Source organism: Haliaeetus leucocephalus, unplaced genomic scaffold (genome assembly GCF_000737465.1).
Source record: "Haliaeetus leucocephalus isolate CR32 unplaced genomic scaffold, Haliaeetus_leucocephalus-4.0 Scaffold240, whole genome shotgun sequence".
Taxonomy (NCBI): domain Eukaryota; kingdom Metazoa; phylum Chordata; class Aves; order Accipitriformes; family Accipitridae; genus Haliaeetus; species Haliaeetus leucocephalus.
This window is the reverse complement of record NW_010972676.1, coordinates 9,095,183-9,116,693: the sequence shown is the minus strand read 5'-3', so window position 1 is coordinate 9,116,693 and position 21,511 is coordinate 9,095,183. Positions and strand designations below refer to the sequence as shown.

At 36.3% G+C, this 21,511-nt stretch overlaps 1 protein-coding gene across 1 annotated transcript in view; it reads right to left on the bottom strand.

Moving 5' to 3' along the window:
- Positions 1-2,041: 2,041 nt before the first annotated feature.
- Positions 2,042-21,511, bottom strand: part of FBXO36 (F-box protein 36) — a 30,658-nt gene continuing 11,188 nt past the window's right edge. The window contains exons 2-4 of the mRNA XM_010568424.1: positions 12,447-12,555; positions 6,173-6,345; positions 2,042-2,233 (exon numbers count right to left, since the gene is read on the bottom strand). Coding sequence (XP_010566726.1) covers positions 2,042-2,233; positions 6,173-6,345; positions 12,447-12,555 — 474 coding nt within the window. The remainder of the gene's footprint in view (positions 2,234-6,172; positions 6,346-12,446; positions 12,556-21,511) is intronic.

Sequence of the window (21,511 nt, the reverse complement as noted above, 5' to 3'; positions counted from 1 at the left end):
AACACATGGTGTGAACACGCAGTCAGTAATTTCTTACAAGCAGCTTTTTTTGTTGGAGAAAATGTTCATGTAAATTACACTTTCACATCAGTTCTTCTGTTACAGGTTTAATGTCTTCTTGGTGTGAATGCTGCTGCTAGTTTATTTTAACTGAGTTATTGGTAAAATATATAAATATCGAAGTGATGATTTCCCTCAATTTTCTTTTTTATCTTTTTGAAAGATATGTACCCTTTATACTTGGATCTTCACTTTGTCTTTTGTCAAAATCAACTTTATTTGCATATTATTGTAATGAATAATATGTTGTTCACTTATAATATCTGCAATATAACTTTCTACAGAAGTCCTTACTAGGCCATATGATGGGAATAAACTTATATTACCCCAAATTCCACTTTCTGTTCATTTACTAATTAAGTTCATTTTTTTAAGCTTAAAAATGAAGATTCTCCTGCAAAATGATTGTTCTTATTTCTCGTAACAGAAGTGACAGGTACATGGTTGATCAAGAACAGAAGGTGGGCTGACAAAGTCGACTTAAATTAGGATTTTAAATTAATATTCGCTCAGTCCATATTGGCTAGCATGGGTTCTAGTTTCCTAATCTGAAACTGCCTAAATCTGTTATGAGAGCACACGCTAAGAAAAAATTAATTGGTGGTAAATTGACAGAAAGTGAGAAAAGAGGATCTGTTGTTTCGTAGCTCTGCTCGCATACTGTAGTTCTCAAAATCATCCCTCTAAAGCAAAATTACATTTCATAGTGTTTTATTACACAGAATGGAAATTTTATGAATACAGTATTTTATGCACATCATGAAATTTGTATTTGTCATTGTCCTAACAGGAAATAGTCACAAAGAGGAAAGAATATACTTAAGTGTTTCTTCTACCTAAAGATCTACAATCACCGAATGCTTCAATATTGGTATAGAACAAAATATTCTTAATCTAAATTAGCAAATATCTTTTAAGAATTAAAATACTGCTTTATAAAGAAACAATGATATAAGGACCCTGTATTCATAGTTTTTAATCGATTTATAAAATTCAAGCTTGACATATTAAAAAATTGTAAACCTAATACACTCTTCAAATTTTTCACTATTATATCCCAATACTGCAATCGCTGTCTTTCTTTAATACTCAGGTCTTAAGTCTAGTCAATGACAAATGATATATTAATCAACATGTATTTTCAGAGTAGTAATATGTGGCCTCTTAATTACTGAAGCTAATTGTTGGAGTAAGTCAGTCATGTCAGTAACAACTGCCTTCATCTTACAACCCTCTTAAGTAACCATTGTTACAGTCTTGTAATATAGCTAATGTCTCTTATCACATATGCAACTTGAACAATGGAAGTCAGTTACTTTCAAAGGTTCCTGCATCAGCAACACCAAGGAAAAATTTTGCCCATATACCATTCTGGCAGAGTGCCTCAAAAGTGATTTTGATGGATTGTTCAAGGTGAGGATGATCGTTTGATCTATACCCTCAGTCACCAAAGAAGTTTCTTCTTGGTGGCAAAATTATTATTTGCTTCAAGTTGAGATAATTAATTTCAAAACATTTTAACACACATCAAACTCTGGAACCAGCTACATGTTATTTGCCTATAAACATTGCAGATTTATCATGATGGACAGTAAAAACCTCAGCATTGATCAGCAATTTTTGTATTAAGAAATGATAGACGGTTTTGTATAAAGGCAATAATGACAATGCCATAGCATCTGATATAAAACATGGATTGTGTACAGCATATATACAAAATAGAGAAGTCAGAATGAAGAAGTACAAAGAAGCCACAACCTTTTCTATTGCTAGTAACTGTTATGATGCTGACTATAATACAATTTCAGGATGCTCAACATACTAAACATTATTTATATGTTGCTCCTAGTAAGACATACTTTGTTTTTCCTCTTTCAATCCTTAAAATAATCTGCTTTCCCTAGTAAAGAAGTCAGTATGTCCAACCTGATAAACACCAAATGCACACCTTAGAACAATTGCTTCAATGAAAAATGCATCTTTAGTCAGTTATTTTTTTGTTTTGAGCATCTTGTTTCTGCCTCCTCCTTCGGAGCTGCAGCTGTAGCTGGAGTCTGTTTGTGAAGAAGAATTGTTTCCAGCCCATTTCCTGGGCAAGTTCTTTCATTTCTGGTGTAATTGTGTCACACAAGTTCTCCACAATATTTTCCCATAGCGCATTACTGTTACATATCTAGTTGTAAGAGAAAGCAGAGTCTTTAAAATCATGATTTGGCTTACTCATCGCTGATTATTTTACTACACAAAACCTGTTTAGACAACACAGATGCCTTGCGTGAAGGTCACTTACAGTGCAAGCTGCCCACCCGTCTTGAAAGACACAGTATTAGTTAAAACTCACAATGACGTAAGTGGAAGTTTTGCCCTGTGTTGCCAATGCAAGACATTGCATGTTCTGTGAAAAATTTGAGAAGCTTCTTTTGGTATGATATCAAAGGCCTTTATGCCACACTAAAAGCAGCTGTAATGCCACATACTCTCCTGGTACGTAATTCATACAGCCCCACTGAAATCAATGAAGCTGTATAAGATTATGCCAAAGAACTTGTCAGGATGTAGAAATCACATCACAAATACAAATCTGTTTTCAAGTTAAGTAAAAGAAGCAAATTGCCTTTGGACTTCATCAGAAATGCAATTTTAGGAAGCTTTCAGAAGCACTGTAAGGATTAAGCCTGTTTCTCAGAAGATGCTTCCCTCTTTCAGAATGACTCCATAAACAGAATTGGGCAGAAACATTATATTATAAACAGGAAGAAGAAATGATGTAATTTGTTAGATGACAGAACCATCACAAAAAAAGAATTAGGAAGATACTCTGTGTCATTGTATATTATCTACCCATTGTAAGTTATACCAGAGCAGAGTAACATTGATGCTTCCCCCAAATGTTCCACTTTTCTAAATGTGTAATTGCAGGGACCTAAGTGGAGTTGTACTAGGTGACTCCAACGCAAGTGGCTGGTATGTCTGTCACAAGTAGTAACAGAAAAGGAAAAGCAAAAGTCCTGGTATAACTTCTGTTACATACTGCTGATGTAGCTGGATACCTTAAACTACTTAATTCACTGACTACAGCAAAGCTGTATCAGCGCATGTGTGGTCCTATTTTTGTTGTTCTTGAATTGTGAGGCAGGCACACACAACATGCTAGCGCATTTTAGCAAAGGAAAAGCAGGGATTATTGGGGCAAAATTGCTGTGGAAGTCCTGAAATGAAAACATATGCATTTAAAAAATTTTCTTTAAATTTCCTCTTGCTCTCTGTCTGTCACCATTCTGCTGTTCCTATGAAAAATGGAGACCATTAAGTTAAAAATAGTGGAGACTGTTTTTTTGTATCATCTATCTGTATTTCCAAATGCAGTGTTCCATTAACAAAAAACACACAAACAACATACAGAAAGAAAAAGAGATAATCACTGTCATTATTGTGGTTTTCTTTCCGCGCCAATGGCTTCTGAATTGCGTCCTAACAATTAGACCTTCCCTTCTGTAAATCAGAGGCAAGAGCTGCCCGGCCAGCGGCGCGGAGCCGGCGCTCACCGCGGGCTTCCTTGGGAGCCTGGCTCCCTCTGGCGGGAGTAGCTCCCTTCAGCTCACAGAAAAAAGTATTTTTCTCTCTGCGGTTTAATTTTGACCATTTTGGCTATCTAAAGACCTTGTACAAAATAAACTAAACGAATCCTATCCGGAGCTTGTCCTGGGAGACATCACAATCTAGCAGCTTGCTCAAAAAGTGTTTGGAAAACTACACAGTGCTTGAACGATGGAGGACTTCGGTACTTTGTTTCATTTGAGATGGAGTTTCTTTTACCATACTTAAAAATAGTACCTAGCAAAAATCTAAAATACTTTGAAACACATATTGAAAGCATCTGAATACTCTGGAGAGCAGGATTTATGCTCAGAACGACACAGTCGGAGAAATGCCATGCTTTGGGTAACAAATGGAGATACCTGTTTAGTTCAGCCTACGAGGATGCATTGCACGGGATGGATGTACAGAGCCTTTCACACTCTACTTTTCAGTCCTGAGTGCAGAGACTGTTCTATTTTTTCCTATTTGAAAACCTGAATATGCTATTTTATAATTCCAGAGAGAGCAGCGTTCCAGCCTACACAGAAATTAGCCTGGAAATGAAAACTCATAGTATTGGGGCAAATTTTTAATTCTGTAAAAATACTGCTGAAATGAGAAAAGATAGCATGGCATTACTAGTTGTAATAGGTTATTTCACTGTGCCCAAATCTTATCTTTATTATTATGTAACTTAATTCTTTCTAGGATTTCCTTAGATTCCAGAATATCCAAGGCTTTGTGTTAAACTAATGAAGAGTTTACTGCCCTCCACAGTATCTCATCCTACTGCACTCACAGTCTGCAAATGACAGATGGATTCCAAATATACTAATAAATAATTTCCTGACCTCTCTTCTATCCATTCTCTTCCTCTCCTTTAGCTGTTTTAATTCTCTCATCCTCTACCGGTTGTTTCCCAGTCACAATATCAACCGTTTTATCTTCAAACTGAAATAAAGCCCAGAACTCAGCAAGCTTATCTACCTCCATCTGCCCTTCATCTCTAAATTCATGGCATGCTCTATTTTGCTATCTTGCCATTTTCTCCTGTGTTTTCTCCTATTTCTTGTGCTCTCTATCTCTAAAGCATCTATAATGTCTTTGTAGCCACACCATAGGAACAGCAGTACAGCCATGTGCTCTTGAACTGTCAGCAGTCTTCTACAGGACTTATCTCGAAATCTTGGGCCACGTAGCCTCAAAATAATACAAATCCTGTGAGTAATCTCATCCTGATGCAATATGGAGATGTACTCTGTACCAGAGACAGGTCCTGTTCTGCAAACTAAAAGGTTAACCTGTCTCTCTGAAGTCTTTCAGAGAGTATCTAGCTGTCACATCAGACTGAAGATGACTAAACCTGTTTTTATCTTCCTCCTAAAGTCTCACCATTACTTATGTTTTCAGTAACTGTACAACCCACAACTTGACAGGCTTCATTCTAGGCTCCTACAGCACCCCTGGGGATAAGAATCAAGTTATTTTTCTCTTTAATATGCTTCTCTTCCTATTTTTCATAAGGTAAAGCCCTTTTCTCCCCCTACTTGAGTTACTGCAGCAGCCTTTTCTCAGGCTCTGACTGGGATAGAAAATGTAATTTTGACACGTTCAGACCCACAAAAATAAGGTTCCTCGATCACAGCTCTGAACATACCATCTTTCCATCCCTCCAGTTACCTGACCCTGCACAGACCAGGAAGTTGGAATAGACGACCTCTGAAATGCTTTTCCAACACAGCTAAGTTATCCTATGACTTTTCTCTTTTTGCACCAACAGATTGGCCCTCATTCTCCTGGGACTTCCAGGCTATCCCTCCCTACTTGTTACCCCTCATTCAGCACTGAGAGGCTACCCGTAGCTCCAATCAGCTAATAGTGGCAACTGCTGTTACTCACTCTTTAAAGTTTCAATTCAACATATTCATACTATTTCCTATAGTTTCCTGATAGTTGGAAAGAGCTTCCTAGCAAGCAAGCATAATGTCATCTCTTTCTCTTCCTCCTTTTCTTACAGCTCCTTGCTGCAAGGTCTACAAAAATCTTGAAAAAAAATGTCTTCCCTTGTGTCTTGTCTTTTGTCAAAGACTTAAAATGTAAGCTTCCTAGGAAAGACAATGACTTTTTTGTGTGTTAATGAGTCTAGCATAAGGGGATCCTGGTGTGTGGTTGAAGTTTCTAGACATTACAATAATACAAATCATAATGCAAAGAATAGGTTTTACATTTCAAATAGTAAATCCTGGAAGCAGTGCATAACACCCAACCATGGGTTACAATGGAATTATCTGGATCACTGTGTTTATTATATGCAACAAAAGTTTGCAGGATAAGCACAGTCTCTCTAACAGCCTTTCCAAGATCTAGCTTCTGTTGCACCCATTCAGTTGTTTGTATACAGATGATTAATTTATTGTCTCAAACTTTAAGTAAAGCACACAGATTGATGATTATATTAAACATGAGATGAATCAAAACAAACATGCTGCACAGCTAAGCTAACAATTTTAAAATAGAATTTTTTTTTTCTTACCATTTCAAATCTGCGTGAAACTTGAGAAAGCCTGGCAATATCTTCAAGCTCCAGAAAGGAAATGATGTACAGGAGCAATGGGACAGGAAGCCGTTCCAGGAAGTCATAGTTACCTCGGCACAGATTGAGGACATGTTCCAGAACCTTGGCACCAAACACTATAGCAATCTGAACTGTGACAAAAAAACCCAAAACCCAAGAGACAAAAGATTTGTAAAAGCCTGAAGTTTCTTCCCAATAATACCACATTATTCAGATACATCTTAAAAAAAAAATCAGAAAAGTCAGCTCACATTTTTTAAATATTTTCTAGAGAAAATAACATATCTTATATTGAACATTAGTAGTTTATAGTATTTCAATTCATCTCAAGAGTTGCTAGTGTCATCCAGGAAGCCTATGTAGTAAAACAAGGCTTTAGTTAAAAAAACTGTACATTGCTTAGTAGACAGCAAACTCTTGTCTCAGCTGAGGAACTGAAACTCGTCCAGATCCATTTTGTCCACCTTTCCACACACATATGTATTTATTTATGTAAAGACTGTGCTATTTACTCAGGATGTTAGTAAAATAACTGAAAAAAGTACTTCAGTTGTATGCTTTGAGGAAAATAATGATGGTTGTGATATTAAGAGTCCCTGTACTTCTTCTTGTCTTATGTAGGTACAGTTAAAGCATTAAAATGAAATTGAAGACAGTTTTCTTCTACAGTGACATGACATTTTTTGCCTCATTCACTTTGTGATCCAGTACAATGGCAAATTCTTTTCTATAGATCTGCTACTTCATGAGCTACTCCCCACCCTGCATTCATACATTCATTATTTCTGTTTCAGTGTCCAACTTGGAACTTGGCCTTTTGAATTTAACGCAGTTTCTTCAGATCATTTATCTATTTTATCAAATTGCTTCAATAAAAATACTAGTTCATTATAAAACAGGATCCTGAATTCAACTTGCTACACTTCTAATGAACGGTCAGTGGTAAATTTTGGAGCTGCATGTTGTTTCCTAAGAAGTGATGACATGAATGCAGTCATCCAGATTTGTAAGGACTTTTTGTTTTTTCTTTTCATACAGGGACACAGGGATCAAAATTTAAATTTAAAGCAGAATTACTATTTTTTGTATTATGAAATTATTCTAATGCACCTGAAGTGTTTTTTTTTTTGTTGTTGTTGTTTTGGGGATTTTTTGTTTTGTTTTGTTAACCAACCAGAGTCTATCTTCTCATGTATGTTAGTCATAAAAGGAAAGAAAAACAGAATCATAGAAATTGAAACTATACTGACTATACCCAGTAAGTGCATCCAATTTTGATGCAGCAGTTTTCCTTCCAAAATATTTTGTAAGGTTAGTTACAAGCCTCAAGCTTATGTGAATACATTTGAAAGAGCTTTCCAAATTACAAGATTTCACTGTTAAGATGTTAAGACTTTTCTCCTCTCTTTTTGTTCCAAATATTCCTGAGGTAATGATGTAGAAGGAAGCTACCACCTTATCTTCCTTCATGTCTTTGCATACATGGTCCAATACTGTTCAAGCTTTCTTTTATGTTGCTACATCAAACTGCAAGCACCAACAGTTTGCTGGTAGCTCTCATTTGCTTTTTTGCTTTCCAAGCATCTCAGTTCTATATAGTTTGCAATTTTCCTCAAATTCCTTATACAAGTACAAAAACGATCTACACAGTCAACTAAAAATTGTCTGGCTGATCTAATTCAAGCCGATACATAAGAATGATCCAAATCTTTGCATACTAGGGATGATGATAATAATGCTTGTAGTCTGCATCTATTTCATGTTGAATGATTAAACAGGCTACCACATGAATATTTGCTGCTCCTTAATATTTTCTTTAAAATTATCTATTTCTAGAAATAATGTGACCTTGTTTGGCTATTTTAAAATATATTTAGCTGTATTTATCTTGCTTTATAAAATGTATCTGCAGCTAATGATGAACTAACTGTGAAAGTATCTTAAACTTCAGGTTTTCTGTGAGATTTTCATCCTATGAGTGCTAGCTACTACTTGATGACTTGTACTATTTGTTCACTCATCCAAAAATGTGAATAGACCTCTATTCTCTTGCCCTACACTATCATCAATTAATTTTCCATCTTTGCAAAACCATAATGAAAATCTAGCCATATACAAAATCTTGCTCTTCCCTCTTGGCTCTATCAAGATTATGAAAAGAAACTAATGATACCTTACTTCACTGTCCAAAAAGAAAAGAAAACATTTCAAAACAAACACAGATGTTTACAGCTGTATGATAGTTAATATAAATTTACTAAAATGTTAATGTTTATTATAAAATGTTTACTTTGTCAGTTTTCTGTTGGATGCTTCAAATGCCTGTATGGGATACTGACAAAATGTTTCATTTGCAGGGCGACTATTCTTCCTATGCCCATTAGAAATAATTTAAGCACCTTTTTAAAACAAAACAAAACAAAAAAACCCAAACACCACGAACAAACAACCGAATTTTCTCAAAAAATCTCCAACCATGTGTAAACAGATAAAATCTTAGGAATGGGAACTAGGAGATAACAACAGGAAATACTAATACTTAACAAAAGATAAACATTTTGCTGGTAGGGATGTACTACCATGGGTCTGGTGAGGAGTCTTGTATTTGAACCCTCATTTGGCAAAAAGTTCAGTAAGGATAATGAGAATACTATTCCATTATATATATTTGTGGAGAATTATAGAAAAAAAAATCTGTAATAGTTAGGAGAACAGCAGCAAAGCTCCTTTTAACAGGAGGTGAGAAGGAGGTGTAAAAACATCTGACTGTGTGGAACAGCAAGAGCTATGGACAGAAATAATATCAATATAACAATACAACTTCTCACAAACATAGTAATTTATATTCATAATACTTCTATTTATGTTAGTATTTTTCTGGAAACAAAATACTTCTATTTTAAAATTTTACTAAAAACCAGAGGGAAAACCCCATGTGGTTTCCTATCCCATAGGAATCTGAATCACCAATAACACTTTTCAAGAAAAAGCAGCCAGGTTTTATTTGTAACCTACTGGTTACACAGGATAACAGTATAAAACTGCATGTTAACAATAATTTAACTATTTGAATCACTGTATCCAGGTAATGTAAAACAGATGTTTTATTGTGACATTATTTTAATACGAAATGCCACAGGAAAATCTTACAGTATAAGCAATGAGAAAAAAAACCCAAGCTAAAGTCCTCACCAATATATATACACATATCAAATCTACTTTTAGGAGGTAAATAAAAATTTAATTTTAATTTTTTTAAAAAATAAAAACACTGAAACCTAATGCTAAAATTCAGCTATAAATTCTGTGTAATTCTTGGCAACAAAGTATAGAAGACTACTTCTTTGAAAGCTCAAGTTTATAAAAATTGATAATCTATTTTTTAAAATTAAAATGTGGTGCAACTATTTGCATAAACTAATGGAGTGATTATAAACACCTACTGCAAAAAAGCGTAGCATATTTAAAGACTCCCTGAGCACTAGCCAAGTTCAACAGGCAGTCCATTTTCTGCTGGTTCATGATACATTCGTTCCCATTCTAGCAAAACCAAGTAGTACTAACTGAAATTAAAGATTTGTTTTGTTATGGACTGTGAGTGCTTACTGAAACTTTTTCCATGGTTTGTGTATATATCCAGTCACGTGAGCTCAGAATGTGCAGCTTTTCCATCAGTGGAGCACTAACAGCAGTCACATGCAATCTCCCTACCCAACTGCCTAAGGAAGTGGTATTATTTCAAGCAAATTGACTTGAAATTGGTCAGTTGCAAAAGTTATAATGGGGATCAGAAACACAAACCTAAACATAGATATGCAGACCACATTAACTCACCAGGGCTAAAAATGTCTTGATTGTGCTGTTGGAAGTGATAGATTTTAATAAGCAAAGCATAGGAAACACGTTGGTCTTATTTCAGACCCTAAATGAAGATAAAATCAAGTTTACTCTTGAAAACAGGTATATTGTCTTGAGGAAAGTTTTACCCTTGTATTGGGTTTGTGTGGCAAGGTTTCGGTAGCAGGGGAGTTACAAGGGTGGCTTCTGTGAGAAGCTGCTAGAAGCTTCCCCTATGTCCAACAGAGCCAATGCCAGCCGGCTCCAAGACACCACCGGCCAAGGGCAAGCCTGTCAGCGATAGTGGTAGCGCCTCTGGGATAAGAAGGGAAAAAAGTTGCACAGAAACTGCAACCGGAGAGAGGAGTGAGAACATGTAAGACAAACAACCCTGCAGACCCCCAGGTCAGTGAAGAAGGAGGGGGAGGAGATGCTCCAGGCGCCGGAGCAGAGATTCCCCTGCAACCTGTGGGGAAGACCATGGTGAGGCAGGCTGTCCCCCTGCAGCCCAGGGAGGTCCACGGTGGAGCAGATATCCACCTGCAGCCCGGGGAGGACCCCACGCTGGAGCAGGGGGATGCCCAAAGGAGGCCGTGACCCCGTGGGAAGCCCGCGCTGGAGCAGGCTCCTGGCAGGACCTGCAGATCTGTGGAGAGAGGAGCCCACGCTGGAGCAGGTTTGCTGGCAGGACTTGTGACCCCATGGGGGACCCACGCCAGAGCAGTCTGTGCCTGAAGGACTGCACCCCGTGGAAGGGACCCATATGCTGGAGCAGTTTGTGAAGAACTGCAGCCCGTGGGAAGGACCCACACTGGAGAAGTTAGTGGAGAACTGTCTCCCGTGGGAGGGACCCTATGCTGGAACTGGGGAAGAGTGATGAGTCCTGCCCCTCAGGAGGATGAAGCGGCAGAGACAACGTATGATGAACTGACCCCAACCCCCATTCCCCAACCCCCTGTGCCGCTGCAGGGGGGTAGGTAGAGAATCCGGGAGTGAAGCTGTGCCTGGGAAGAAGAAGGCATGGGGGGAAGGTGTTTTAAGATTTGGTTTTATTCCTCATTACCGTAATCTGGTTGACTGGCAATAAACTAAGGTAATTTTCCCCAAGTCGAGTCTGTTTTGCCCGTGACAGCAATTGGTTGAGTGATCTCTCCCTGTCCTTATCTTGACCCATGAGCACTTTGTTGTATTTTCTCTTCCCTGTCCAGCTGAGGCGGGGAGTGATAGAGTGGCTTTGGTGGGCACCTAGCCTCCAGCCAGGGGCAACCCACCAGAACCCTCTCCCCTACCACCTGAGATTCATATACTTCTTGGTAAAGTGACCTCCTCTGCCTAGCTGTAAAGAAGATGATGTCTACCAAAGCTGTTGATGAGGAAAACAGGACTTCATTTGGAAATGACATCTTCCAAGTTCATTATAAAAACAGGATAAATATGAAGTCACATCTGTAACTATTTTTTTTTATGTCTGTACCTAATCAGAATACAAGATCGGCTTATGTAAAAAAAACCAAAACCTCACCAATGCGAGGTGTTTTGAGTGCTACCTAGTCACTTGGGCTACAAAAGCCTCAGATCTCAATTCAGTCCCTGCAGGTGCAGTTATGAAGTTCTCCATTTTCAGACCAGGTCATCGCTCAGACCTCAGCTATTCGCTGCAGTTGCTGAATTAACGTGTCTTTGGCTTAGTATTTTCAGGAAACTCTTTCCTCTGAGCCATGATCAACCACATCTTGTGACACGACATCTCTTAAAACTAATCAATTACTGAGAACCAAGATTCTAAGAAGATGCAGAGCAATAACTACTCGGGACACATAGTCCCATGGAACTTTGGAAAAAAGCATAATTATTTCAGATGTTCTCAGTGGCCGGTCTACCAGGAACAGGTTGGAAGACAGCTCCATAAATCTACCTTTTGCGATTTATTTAGTGGTGTCTCCGCTGCCTTTCTTTTGCTGGCTGTATGCTCCTAAAGTCATAATGCACTTGTATAATCCCAAGTACCTGTTGCACTTGGTGTTACTTATGTTAAATAAGATTGGGAATCCAGGTAGCTCATGACATGGCCACAAAAACAAATGTGCTGGCACAGACCATTTTAAGGACTAAGTTATTAGCAATAAAAATACTACTTTCTGGCCTATTTTTGTTCCTAATAACTCTGTCATTGATAGTTTCATTATAAGACAATGTTGCTGGGATTTATCCCATATTTACATTTACTGTCATGTCTTTTTGTTTTTCCAGTATTCATACATTAATTAATAAATTCATACAGAAAAGCCTGTTAGCCAAAGAAATTACATCTTTCATGAAAATTACTACAGATCAATACTGCTAGATTATTCTATTATATGCCACAGCAAATTTGTAATTATTATGATCATCTTACTATGAAGAGATGAATCATCCAAGAAATCCTCCTGGGATTCTTCAATTTCCCCAGGTCTTGATTCATGAAATTCATTCCTAAGTGAAATTTTCCACCACCTGAAAATTACCTACAATTGTGCAAGAAGAAAAAGAAAAAAGGAAGAAGTAACTAATATCAACTACCATGAGATAAATACATTGCTAAGATTCAGGACTCTGGTTGTGTAAATATTACTACATTCCCAAAACAAAGTTATCATAAGAGATCAGACCATGGTTGTATTACCAGCGGCCCTACAATATGCTTCAAAGGACAATAAACATCCCATAATGCACCTAGACAACTGTAAAATGTTTTTACATACAAAGAAAACGTTCTCAACCCGTGTGCAAATTGTTCGTAGAAATTAACACACATTTAATGACATCTCAACTTGCAAAACTATAAACATTCTCCTTTTGTTCTTCATTTAGTCACAAACACAATTCATCAGGCATTAAATTATGTGCTTAAGTAGAAATACCCATTCAACTGCTCAGGCATTCAAAAGTGGCAGTATTAGAAGTTGAACTGTCATTTTAACATTTTGTTAAAATCAAAACTAATAGGACAGTTCAAAGCTCAGCATGTAGACTGTCTGAAAACTCTGGAAGAGGCTCTCCAGAAGTACACATTCAACCCACATTTTCAGAGTCAGAAAAATAAAAGAAAGCCTGCATTACAAAGCATGCAACTGAGACAAAAGATTAATATGAATAGTAAATTACGTAGCTATGAAATGATGGAGAACAAGTGGCTCTAGCTATCAGTAATTTTCCCAGAGTTCTCTTAAAACATTACATATATGCTTGAATAGTGTGTCAGCTTTTAATATTGACTTTTGTTTTGTTGCTGTCACAGCTCAGTTTACAGGAGAGGAAAGTCGTAATCAGGTCTCTTCCTTCACACAAGTTGTTAGCAAGCCAAAAGTAGGATTCAGTTGTTCTTGTGGGCAAGGTTAAAAAAAAAAATAAAAAAAGAAATCTTTTAATCTTCCTAATATTAATCTGTTTTATTTCCCTCCATTTCATTGAGAAAAGTGAGGATTTTACATTGTTATATGTATAGGTGGATTCCTGACACAGAGAGCGATAAAACTGACAAATGAGAATATTACTGAGGTGTAGATTTATAAACACTCACATATATAAAGAATACACTCCATAGAGTCTTATTTTTTCTACTGGCGTGTAGAAAAGCAAAATTAAAAGCAAGCTTTGAGTTAATAAGCAACAGAAGACTACTCACATATACTGACTGAAGAACACAGAGTTAAATTTACTATTAAAATTCTTATATCTGACAACAGTGGTTTACATCTCTCAACATGAAATTTAACTTTAGATCTCTCTGGTATTTCAGTGTCAAAATGTAGATTTTAAAGTTGAGAAGAATTAAGTATTTGTAACTCCCAATGAGTTGCATTCACTTTCATAACTCAATTTCAAATTAAAGCTCAGATTCCAGACGATCTGCTAAGGCAGGCCCACACCAATCACTTCTGTATTTTTCAAGTCTTGCTTGTATCCTGTTGATATCTCACATACAGTAACAGTAAATAAGTTTGAATAAAGGCTTAACATCTACATTTCAATGTCAAATGTAGACAGCTAAAATTTATCATTTTGATGTTTATTGTGGCTAATATATCATTATAGGGGGTAGTCGGGATGACTAAATAATTTCTGATAGCATACATACAAAATAGCTTCGATTAACTCTCAGACATATCCACAATACTCTGTAAAATAACCCTTATTATGTGAATAAAAGAAAAAAACATCCTCCTCAGCTGCATAAGTTCATCCTATTTTATGATGACACACACTATCCTTATTCCTTTGCAGTGAAACAGTTGCCTCTTTGAGGGCAAAACCCCCCATTCATCTAGTCTGCATTCTAGAATTTAATATATGAAAAATAAATTACACCACTGAAACATTTTATAATAGCAGAATTAACATTTCTGTAATGTACATGCACAGTATAGACCACCATGTTGCTAAAATAACACCACTTAATATACTAGTGGTAATATGAGGATTCAGTGCAAAAGAGATTATAAACCACTTGTCATTCTGTTTCAGTGATGATCTCACTACCTGGGAAGGCTTTAAAACTAGTGTGTTTGTAGCCCACCATGGTGATAATAGGACAGTGAATGCTGTACTGTACTGTACTTCCAAAAGCTCTTTTTATCTCTAGCAATGTAGGGAGAATCAGCACGTAAGGCTACTTCCATTCTTATTTGTGGAAAACATGAGGCAAGAATAAGGTCAGAACAAAACTGATATGCAAATGGAGAAAGAAAAGACATCTTTCTACATATTCCTCAGCTTGCATACCCTTCAAAATGGTATGCAAGAATACAGTGTATTATAGCGAAAAAAAATCATTGTTAAAGGAGAAAAGAAACCTGGTTAATATGCATACGTGTGTATAGACTCTTAAATAAGATTTTATCTTTATACAATCCAACCAACCCTAAAATGGAACACTAAGTCAATACTCTACAAATTAAATACTTCCATCCTATTTTTAGAGCAATTACAGTAGATGTTTTAGTTATAAAAAGTTACTTTCTTGTAGTATTGTTGTACAATTATAAATTACAAAGTATTTTAATGCTAATTTAAAAAACTTCAAAAAATTACAGAAATACATATTTCAATAATCTCTCCATGTCTTAACTGCTATACTAGGACGCACACTGCAACAGACTATCTGCCAGAATGGGAAGATCAGGCCAACACGCAGAGGCACAGGAAAAGTAAAATATTCAAGTAATTTAATATAAATACCACCGTGTGTTTTCTAAACATTATTCTTTGATTTACAAACTGTCAATAGCACTATTCCATTTAAAAACTTCTGTATGTACAAATACCCAGGACAAACTACAGTTACCTCGGTAATTTGTTAGCACATTGTTATTTCAAAGAAAAATACAGATTTTGTAATACCTATACTTTTTGCATAGATTAAAAAGATGAAGAATGGAAAGTATTATAAGTGCATCCTGGTTACCATGGACACATTTCATTCTCGATGTTATTTGGAGGTACAAGTGTTAAAGTAATTCACTACCACATTGCTTACTCCATTGGCATTTCTTCATGAAAGAGGAGAGAAGAGGAAAGGATGAGCAGAACCTAATCGAAACAGCAGCAACCACTCAAGGCTTTGGATAAAAAGTCAGCAAATTTTTAAACAAATAAACCAACTAAAATATTTAAGTGAAAATTAGCAACAAATAAACTATTTAGGAAGTATCTATTGTCAAAATTAATCTGGACTGTAGATTACCAGAAGCATAGTACTATTCAGTACTACTCACATTGTATGACAAAGTAATATTTGAAGTTTGTCATTTGGTGAGCCATCTTTTAAGGATGGTGGGCTCAACCTTCCCTTAATTTATTTCGGAAGTTATAGAACTAGGAGACAAGTCTCACATGACAGACTCATACTGTATAATGAGAAACCTCTGGGGGAAGCTGAAGAAAGATGGTGTGAATTGTGAAGCCCTGTTTCCTTCTCCAATACACATTTTTAGGACTTCAAATTTCTCCAGACTCAGCTTTCTGCTTTGCTTAAAACTAGTAACTCAAAATACAATTTCTCAGATTACAGGTTATTTGGAGATTAATTTTCCCTATTTTCTCTCAAGTTGTTCTACTTTAAATAGTTAAACATTCATTGGAGGAGGAAGGTGATGCCGGAATCTAGAAAACAGTACTTGCTGAGATTTAGGAGATCTAGATTCAAATATTTTCCTCTGTCCCAAGTGAATGGCCTAAGTCCCCAGTCTTTCTTTTTGGCCTTGGATTTGTCACTGCAGTCCAAGCTCTCACTCCCCCGTGCAGTGAAGGAGCCATTATGCCTTCTACTGAAAAAAACCAGTGACATTCTCAGTTAGTCTTTACCTGTACTAAATCCCTTCTCCCAGGCTGTTTAATCCCATATTCTATTACTTTTCCACAGATTAAAAAAAAAAAAAAAAATCTCTGCTTTTGGCTGGGTTTTGTGGATTGGAGGAGACTATAAAAATTTATGTTGCCTTACTATTTGATTTTGAAATTAGAGTATTCAAATGCTTCTGTCCCTCATTTTATCTCATTTTCTCTTGCAGATTATTGTTGCATTTTTGCTGCAATATCAAATAAATTATTATTTTTAAAGCATTCAATTTTCATGCACCTCAGTATAGAAATCACCCATTTCACCCTCACATAAATCATCACAAAATAAAAGTGGAATAAATACCAACATTACTGAAACATCTTCAAGGAGATAGCTTTAGAAATATCTTATAGTTATGACCTGTATACCTAAATATCTTTCAGTTAATTGATCGCTTGAAGCCAGTATCAGCTAATCTCTTGCCTAAGAGTGTGTAAACCTAAGCTGAATTTCCAAGGCATGAAGAAGTCAAACACCCTCACTAGATATATAATTTTTTTTAAATTCTGAAATTAATTAGCAGTGAAAACTACCAGCTTACCTGCTTCATTCACCTTCCCAGTCCCTGTTAGTATAGATGCAATTTTACTTATGAAAAAGCACTCCTCCTGTCATAGCTTTTTCTACTCTTATTCTAACATAGCCGCATTTAATTGAGAAGCTGATACTATAGTACCGTAAAGCTTTTTAAACAGTTGCAGCTACATCCACACTACAGCTTTGACTGCATAAGTAATAAAGGAAAATTTGAATAGGACAATAGAAATCTTTAGGTTTAGACAGAGCTATGCTTATTTTGCAAGTGAATGAAGCTTAGGCTTCTAGGTCACTTTAAAAAATGCAAAATAGGTACCTTAAAAATTTACTCACTTTTCACCAAGATGAGGCAACCACGTATTATATCCAAACTATGGAACCAAGTAGCACCAACAATGCATAGGTATTTGCAAAAGAACTAAAATAAAATGTTAAATAAATATATAAAGAGCTAGACTGAGGATATCCTTATGCATTGACACTGACGCAGCTAAAGCACATGCTATTTTGATCCCTCTGGGATAAGCTGTTGAAGAACAGTAACACAAATGAGCAGTTTCATGCAAGGCTACTAATGGCATATTGTGATTAACTTAAAAGCAAGAATGCAGATCTTGTGGAACTGAAGAATCTGTTAAGTCTCCTTTTTTTCTCCTGCCCCCAAACCCAACTGGATTCTTGGCAATGAAAAGACACCTTTGTTTCAATAAATATTCCCACTGTGCCTTCACACAGCATAACAAGCAACATATAGGTATCTCACAAGATGTTGTGAAACAGTTAAAGAAAATGGCACTCTCATGTTTAAGTTCATTAATGATGGCTACACAAAAATTAAAAAGCTCTTTCATATCCATTGCTTGCAATAAGCTTTTTTTTGCAGCAGGACCTAAGCCCTGCAATCAGAGAGGCATCTTTTGCCAGTTTTATGAAATTCCATCAGCATCTCAATCTGTTAACACTGAGGCTTCTCTCTTGTGGCCTACTAGATTTTTCAGAGCCTTGCTATTATGTTGTATGGAGCTTTCTGGCAAATATGATCACCTGAGGACACTTACTTGAAAATCCAAACTTTTGCCCAACCCTATAATACATATGGAAATAAGGTGAATGTTCAGCTGGCTATTTCAGTCCTTTGTAAATATAAAAATATGGATAAGAGCCAGCAGAGGATGAGGATGGATGGCCTACTGTACACCATCATTATCTCACAGCCTTGAGCTTGACCTGGAGTGTAAAAAGAAGAATTCACAAGGAATTCACTATCCGTCAGGACAAACAGTTATTTCCAGCTTCCTTATTCCATTTAAGAGTGAGATTTAAAAAACAAAATACAAAACCCCCTCTTAATATATGTTTTTAAGTCTGCCTTATTTTGGAGACTTTGGGTTGCTGTAATAAACATCAGAGCTGAAAAGCAGTTGTAATCACTCATTGCTATTGAAGATGGGTATCTTCCATCTTCTAAGCAACAACAGAAAAACAGCTTAATTTTATAACTGGACTTTAAGATCATAAACATGAATAGCTTAATAGAAGACAAAATGCTTCAAAACTACTGCTAAAATACTTACCTAAACAATTTATCTAAAGTGAAAAATACTGTTTGCACTAAACTCCTAGCTCCACATCATACAACTTCACCAGTACTATCTTGAAAGTGATTAAGGCTCCTATCGGATTAAATAATTTGTTCATTTACCAATGAAAAACAGAATAATAGAAGACTCCTTATAACACATTGTGGCTTTAGATCCATCTCCTTAACCTGATCATTCTGCTATTACAGAGTTTAAAAGATGATTTATGTTTTAATGGAGATACTGGTGAGTCTTGTAAGATGTTCAGAGAAAAAACAATACTGTATGAGACAGGTAGAAGGACACTATTAAGAAGTGTAAATCAATACAGTAATATTTAACTCTGCCTCTCCCAATGGATATTGCTGTGCAAATAGTTGTAACTGATGAGGATAAAATACAGTACATTAAACAACCTAACCAGCAAGACCATTCTCCCTCCCAATTACACCACATCAATAGAAAGATTTAATATGTTCACCAATTAAAGTAAGTCTCCAACTGTGCTAGGCTAGTGAGCCCACAAGCTTTTATTGCTGCTATACAGTCACTTCTTAAATATTCTTTTACTTTCTGACCGGCTACTCAGGGACAACGTTCCACCTGTCCTCTCACTAATTAAGTAGTATCAGCACTGTTACTTGTATATATTTGTGCCTCCCACCATTTATAACAGGTTTCTATTTAAAAAAAAAATCAGCACTCTAAAGTTTTAGATAGTAAAGACAAGTGTACATAAATATTTGCATAAGAAAAGTAGTTCTTGTAAGTTAGCAGCAATTTGAAGAGAAGACTGGTTTATCTGGATTAAATGACCATCTTCACAGTTCACCGTTATTTCTTCTTCGTATACTGAAATTCACATGTAATAAAACTCCTCAGTTTATTGAAGCATATAGAATACATTTGAGTTAAAATCAGAACATTTATAATGCACTTAAGACCTAGTTAAATTACTTTTAGAGTAAATCACAAGGCAGTGAGGAATAGTCACATAATGCTGTTAAGGTACAACACATGAACTGCAGACCTGCATGTTTCTTTGGAAAGACATAGAAAATAATAATGCCTCTTTAGCCTTTACAGCTTGCAGAACATAACAAACCAACTGTGCTACTTCCATTGCAACTGTTTTCTTTAACAAACATCCAGTGGTCATAATTACAAACTCCACAAACTACGTCGTAACTACTACAATATATAGCACATTTCCTACAGTCTTGGAGAAAGATGGATTCAGGAAGGATTGTGTGATTTGAAGTTTTTAATCATACAGAGAGATGGAAGTACAGAAGTAAACAGAGTTGATTGTTATGATTGCTTTGACTTCTTCTTTCTTTTTTTTTTTTAAATAAAGACTTTATTTTTCTGCTTGATTTAGAACATTTGCAATTAAAGCTGTTACTTTGCTATGATTGGCCAAAGGAGATTATTTTGAGAGTCTTGATTTGGTTAATATGCAAGAATGTAAACAATGTTTGTTAGCAAATGCAGCCTGGCAGAATGAACTACACTGGTTTCGAGGAAGGTGAGGGGGTGTGTGTGTGAAATAATACTTGTGTACCTCAAAATTGCTGGCAGGTTTTGACCTGCTACATTGGATATGAAGGCAAAATGGACTATCAACAGGGTGCAGTTAATGAAGCCTTCATTTATTTAGGGTTCTCAGAAGTCTTTGAAGGAAAACTTTCTAGGAGTAAGAACAAAAAATGAATCACATCTGGGTGCAACAGTGCAAGAGTTCAAACTGCAATTAAACTAAACTCATGCACTGATGCCGTTCCACATTTCAGGCATGCACAGTATGAAATCAAATAGGTACTAGCTGCTGCCTGTTATGTCTGTGAAATTGGATGCTTTTTGCTCTTCTGGCAAATTATTACCTTTTTTCCAAATTTAAAGTAGGACTTGCGACACCCATGCTTCATTTGAAAATTGCTACAAAATTCTATGTTTGCATTTGCTATAGTACAGGAAGTTATACAAATTACTATTTTGTCTACACTGATAGGATCACATCTGTACAGAATAGTAATTTCCTTCTCATTTGCACTCATGAGGAAAAAAAAATTAGATGTCTCTGGCATTTATTAGACATAGTCCATTTTTCAATCTTTCTATGGGATGTCCAGTTCAGATATACCAAAGAGTCTGAAGTGCCAAACTTAATATGCTGTGCTAAAGAAACTGTTCTACAAGAAAAATAAAAAGTTCTCTCAGACCATCAGGTTGAAGTTTCAGACAACAGTGTGTACTTGCAAGTTTGTACAGATTCTTCTCAGGATCACAATAGCCATCATGCAAGCCCACATACTTCCCTCCCCTACGTCTGCTTTGGTTTTGGAGAAAGAAAACCAAACTATTAATAGCAAGAAAAGATAAAACAATTTAGTTAGCAAACAAAAATAAAACAGTGACTGCAGTAGAGTACAGCTGTAAAGACAATGGCATACGGAAAGAAAGATGACTTCCTGGTGTCAATGCAAACTGTTCCGTGACTTGCTATTAACAAATATTTCAAGTGCATGGAGAAGAGGAGAAAAGAAACATCACAATTCCAAAATTTCATATGTAGCAACTACAAAGCTGTTAATTTTTCTCCCACTTCACCAATACTCAGAAACATGAACCCCCTTAAACTAAGGGATTAGCTCTGTGCATGCGTGCGTGTGCATGACTACCAAAGGCTTCCACTGAAAGCATTTGAAAAATATTTTAGTAAAATACAGGAGGAAGATGGAATAAAAAGCTTGGAAAAAATAATTATCTTTTCCTTTGGGGAATGCAGTAGTTACGTTTGAGCAAGAAATCTGCTGCCTTGCCCTCCCTCTCTTCCCTTCCTCTCAGTTACATGCCAGGTTTATTCCTATATTAGTATCTTTCCTCATTGGTTTTCCCAGAGCTTGCGGGGGGCGGGGGGGGGGGGGGGGAAAAAAAAAAAGGGAGAAAAAAAAAAAAAAAAAA